A 6,000-nucleotide genomic window follows, 5' to 3' on the forward strand; every position below is an offset into this window, starting at 1 on the left:
AATTTTGGTTAGAAATTACTTGTATCAGGTAAAGGTTTTGGTTTAAAATGACTTGTATTTCAGTAAAGATGCTGGTTAAAAATTACTTGTATCATGGTAAAGATTTTGGTTAAAAATGACTTTTACTGTGGTAAAGATGCTGGTTAAAAATTACTGATACCAGGTAAAGATTTTGGTTGAAAATTACTTGTAACGTGGTAAAAATTTTGGTTAAAAATTACTTGTATCTCGGTAAATATGCTGGTTAAAAAATTACTTGTATCAGGGCAAAGATTTTGGTAAAAAATTTCTGTGGTAAAGAATTTCGATCAAAATTACTTGTATTAGGGAAAGTATTTTGGTTAAAATGACTTGTGGTATACAGTAGATTTTGGTTTAAATTACTTGTATTCCGGTAAAGATGTTGGTTAAAATGACTGTGGTAAAGAATTTCGATAAAAATTACTTGTATTAGGGAAAGTATTTTGGTTAAAATGACTTGTGGTATACAGTAGATTTTGGTTTAAATTACTTGTATTTCGGTAAAGATGTTGGTTAAAATGACTGTGGTAAAGAATTTCGTAAAAACATTACTTGTATCAGGGAAAATATTTTGGTAAAAAATTACTTGTATCTTGGTAAAGATGTTGGTTAAAAAATTACTTGTATCGGGGCAAAGATTTCAGTTAAAAAAATACTTGTTTCTTGGTAAAGATGTCAGTTAAAAATTACTTGTATCAGGGGAAATATTTTGATAAAAAATGACAGTAGTAAAGATTTTGGTTTAAATTACTTGTATCTCGGTAAAGATGTTGGTTAAAAATTACTGTGGTAAAGAATTTTGTAAAAAAAAATACTTGTATCTTGGTAAAGATGTTGGTTAAAAATTACTTGTATTGGGCATAGATTTTGGTTAAAATTACTTGTATCTTGGTAAAGATGTTGGTTAAAAATGACTTGTGTCGGGGCATAGATTTTGGTTAAAATTACTTGTATCTTGGTAAAGATATTGGTTAAAAGAATTACTTGTATTGGGGCAAAGATTTTGGTTAAAAATGACTTGTAGTAAAGATTTTGGTTTAAATTACTTGTATCTTGGTAAAGATGTTGGTTAAAAATTACTTGTATCAGGGCATAGATTTTGGTTAAAAATTACTTGTATCTTGGCAAAGATGTTGGTTAAAAATTACTTGTATCAGGGCATAGATTTTGGTTAAAAATTACTTGTATCTTGGCAAAGATGTTGGTTAAAAATTACTGCTGTAAAGAATTTCATTAAAAAATTACTTGTATCAGGGGAAATATTTTGGTTAAAAATGACTTGTAGTAAAGATTTTGGTTTAAATTACTTGTATCTCGGTAAAGATGTTGGTTAAACATTACTTGTATCGGGGCAAAGATTTCGGAAAAAAATGACTTGTACCTTGGTAAAGATGTTGGTTAAAAATTACTTATAAGGGAAAATATTTTGGTTAAAATTACTTGTGGTAAGCATTTTCGTTTAAATTAATGTATCACTTGTGGTAAGAATTTTCGTTTAAATTATTGTATCGTGGTAAAGATATTTAAAAATTACTTGAATCATGGTAAAGATGTTGTTTTGTCTAAGGTAGAGGTAGAAGCTACAGAGGAGATGGGATGAAGTTCAGACGTCAGTCAATCACGTTCCATCACTTGCTCAACAATGAATTCTATGCAGTGAATGGGTGCCACAGCTTTTCACTTCCCAAGATGTTACCTGATGGACTAGAGTGGTGTGGATTACTTTGATGTTTTTATCAGCAGTTTGGACTCTCATTCTGACGGCACCCATTCACTCCATTGTTGAGCAAGTAATGATAAGAAACGATACAGAAAACAAGCTCATCTACTAACTAACCTTGGATGGCCTAAGGGTGAAAAACGTTTTTTTGGATGAACTATTGCTATAAAGATACACATTTGCTCCTAAATGGCACACATCAGTACCTTTCAAAAGCTTTTGTACCTTTTTTATTACCAGAGTGCGCACAGGGAGACTTAACTTGGTGATAAACCTACAAGTATCTTAGTTACAGTTGTCTCTGCATATTACGCTGGGATTTAAAGCATTTTAACATTGAATAAATGACACACTTCACCTTTAACAATGCCCAAGGAAATCACCTCAGAGACAGAAAGCAGAACTGGAGTATTACACCTGCTCATTTAGTACAAATGTGTCTTTCTAGCTCTCATTTCTTAACAGTGCTGTGCAAAATGTTTCCAATAATAAACCTCGTGAACAGATGTTCTCCATCTTCTCACTTACGTTTTGTTTCTTTGCTGTATAATCAGGCCGCTAAAATGAACTTCAAGTTTGCCGGTGATATATCGCTGATCTGCACCTGTTTAAGAGTCGTATGTTTGACATTAAACCGGTGTTCTCTCTCTCTCTCTCTCTCTCTCTCTTTTAGCTGGGAGAAGAATCCGGCAGACTTTGAGCCGTACCATCTCAAACTAGAGGAATGCATGTCTGCAGACCAGATTCCCACCACGGAGCACATCCAAGGCTACGTGAAGAAAGTAAGAACCTCCTATTTAGCTTCTTGTGCACAGTAGGAGCACATAAGTGAGCCATGAATATTCAAATCTGCTCATGCATATTAAACTGTTGCTAAACATTTCTTTTAAATAAAAAGCTGTTCTTTTGAACTTTCTATTCATCAAAAAATATGATATACAGTATATATTTAAAAAATGGGATCAGTATGATTTTTAATGCTTTTTAAAAGAGACTTTTCTGTTCATCAAGGCTGCGTTTATTTAATTAAAAATACAGAAAAAAACTGTGATATTGTGAAATGTTATTGCAATTTAAAAGAGTGTTTTTCTATTTTAATATACTTTAAAATATAATTTATTCCTCTGATGCAAAGCTGAATTTTAAGCATCATTACTCCAGTATTCAGTGTCACATTATCTTTTAGAAATCATTCTAATATGCTGATTTATTATCAATGTTTGAAACAGTTTTGCTGCTTTTTTTGGAACCTGTGATACTTTTCAGGATCATTTGATAAATAAAACATTAAAAATAACAGCTTTTATTTAAAATAGAAAACTTTTGTAACAACAAACACCTTGTTCAGCCAAAGGAGTCAAGTTTGGGGTCAGTAATTGTTTTCTTTCTTTCTCTCTTTGAAAGAAATTAATACTTTCACCCAGCAAGGATGTGTTAAATTGATAAAAAGTGATTGTAAAGACTTTGTTAAAAGAGATTTCTATTTTGATTAAATGCTGTTCTTTTTTTAAACTTTTTATTCATTAAAGAATCCTGAAAAAATTATCACAGGTTGCAAAACAATATTAGGCAGCACAACTGTTTCCAACATTGATAATAAAAGCAATAAATTAGATATTAGCATATTAGAATGATTTCTGAAGGATCATGTGACACTGAAGACCGGAGTAATGATTCAAAAAATGTATATTTAGCTTAGCATCAAAGAAATAAATTACATTTCAAAATATATTTCAATACAAAATGTATTTTTAATTGTAATATTTCACAATTTTTACTGTATTTTGTTAAAATAAGAGACTTTTAAAAAACATTTAAAAAATCTTACAGACTCCTTGCAGTATTCAGTATCACATTATCCTTCAGAAATCACTCTAATATGCTGATTTATTATCAGTGTTTGAAACAGTTTTGCTGCTTTTTTTTGGAACCTGTGATACTTTTTTAGGATTCTTTGATAAATAAAACATTAAAAAGAACAGCTTTTATTTAAAATAGAATACTTTTAAGTAAAAGCAAACACCTTGTTCAAAGTTTGTGGTCAGCATTTTTTTCTTTCTTTCTCTCTTTGAAAGAAATTAATACTTTCATCCAGCAAAGATCAAAAATTGATAAAAAAAAGTGATAGTAAAGACTAAAAAAAAATCTATTTTGATTAAATGCTGTTCTTTTTAACTCTTTATTCATCAAAGAATCCGGAAAAAAAGTATCACAGGTTGCAAAACAATATTAAGCAGCACTTGTTTCCAACATTGATAATAAAAGTAATAAATCAGTATATTAGAATGATTTCTGAAGGATCATGTGACACTTAAGACTAGCGTAACGATGCTGAAAAATCAGCTTAGATAAATAAATTAAATTTTAAAATATATTCCAATACAAAATGTATTTTTAATTGTAATATTTCACAAATTTTGTTCAAATAAATGCAGGCTTGGTGAGCATAAAAAACATCTTACAGACTCCAAACTTGAATCTGAACTCCTTGCAAGTGTCTATATACTTCTTGGAGTCGCTATATAAGATCACAGAGCTGCTGAGGTGCGTCTGCGGTGCACATCAGGGCGTGATTAATCGCAATGATCCATCACGACTGTGATCCTTCCCCCCGTCTCATCAAACTCGGAAATTATTCAGTGCCCCTTCACCGGCGGAAGAGGCCGCTGAGAAAAAAAATGTCTTCTTATCTATGCAATTTCATTTGCATCATTGTTGCAAATATAATGACAGGACTCCCGGCGTCAGCGTTCAATATGCATTAAACAATGCGACTGGAAAGGACGGGCCTGTTCCCAGCTTAATTTTAGAGAAAATAACCTGCGCACCTCACGGAAACTGATTCGGCTGGTGTGGGCGAAGGCGTCAGATGGAGATAGTGGTGGCAGGCCTCAGGCTGGCCTTTATTAAAGCAGCATAATGGAAAATGGCATCATTAGCATTCCTTGACAGTTAGCGATTCAATTTGGTTTGATGAGAATTCAAATATTGGCTTCCAAACGCAAACTGACAATAAAGTGGTAGATGCTCGACTGATTTGGGATGCAGAGGGCAGTCAATGGCGGACCGCTGCCATTGTAATCAGCGCTTGCTAATTTCAAATAGCTGATGGTGTGGAAGAAAGCAAGCCGCTTTTGCAATATATTGTTTTCAACTGCCTTTTATTGTTAGGCTAATGTGGCATATCAATCGTTTTAATGTTCTTCCAACGAGGAAATGAATGAAGCTACCTGCTCAAAATGAAACTTTTTATCTTCAACAGCACAAATGCGATGCTACGCAAAGCCCTCAGCGCTGTGAGAGGTTTATCTGTTCGTCCATGTTGATAAATTTTGTTGAAATTTGCAATATCATAAATAATGGTCAAGATGAACCATTTTGAGAAGATTTGCTAAGCTCAGCACAACCCCACACTGAAAAGTCAAATCCAAAAATATGAGGACATTATAAACTACTTAATCTCATATTATGCAGGATGTACACTCCTGGTGAAAATTTTGGAATAATTAAGATTTTTTTAAAATGGTTTCAGTCTCTTATGCTCACCAGGAATGCATTTATTTGACCAAAAATGCACTAAATATTGTAATGTTGTGAAATATTATCACACTTTAAAGTAGAGGTTTTTTATTTTAATATACTTTAAAATTACATTTATTCCTCTGAATTTTTAACAGTCACTATTCCAATCTTTAGTGTCACATCATGGTGCTAAATTATTATTATTACTTAATTATTAAGGTTCTGATTATTATCAATGTTTTTAAGCCATTTTTTCTGCTTAATATTTTTGTGAAAAAGGTGATAACACTTTGTTCAGGATTATTTGATGAATAAAAATAGTTTAAAAGAACAGCATTTATTTGAAATAATAAATCTTTTGTAATATTGTACATTTTTTTACTGTCACTTTTGATGCACCTTTGCTGAATAAATGTATTAATTTATTTATTTTTAATCTTACTTACTCCAAATTTTAAATGGTAGTGTTTCATGATTTTCACAAAAATGTTAAGCAATTAATATTAATTATGTTGAAAACTGTTTATTAAACTGTCATGTGACACAGAAGATTGGAGTAATGATGCTGAAAATGCAGCTTTGCATCACAGAAATTACATTTTTAAATATTTTCAAATAGAAATGTTCAAGATATTGTCTGTGAACCATTTTGAGAAGATCTGCTGAGCTCAGCACACTACATAAACAGTAAAATCCAAAAATATGAGGACATCATAAACTATGTAAGCTCATATTTG

At 31.5% G+C, this 6,000-nt stretch overlaps 1 protein-coding gene across 1 annotated transcript in view; it reads left to right on the forward strand.

Moving 5' to 3' along the window:
* Positions 1–6,000, forward strand: part of rftn1b (raftlin, lipid raft linker 1b) — a 134,264-nt gene that overhangs the window by 56,154 nt on the left and 72,110 nt on the right. Inside the window, exon 4 of the mRNA XM_073846978.1 lies at positions 2,415–2,523. Coding sequence (XP_073703079.1) covers positions 2,415–2,523 — 109 coding nt within the window. The remainder of the gene's footprint in view (positions 1–2,414; positions 2,524–6,000) is intronic.

The sequence above is a fragment of the Garra rufa genome, chromosome 9 (genome assembly GCF_049309525.1).
Source record: "Garra rufa chromosome 9, GarRuf1.0, whole genome shotgun sequence".
In the NCBI taxonomy this organism is placed as follows: domain Eukaryota; kingdom Metazoa; phylum Chordata; class Actinopteri; order Cypriniformes; family Cyprinidae; genus Garra; species Garra rufa.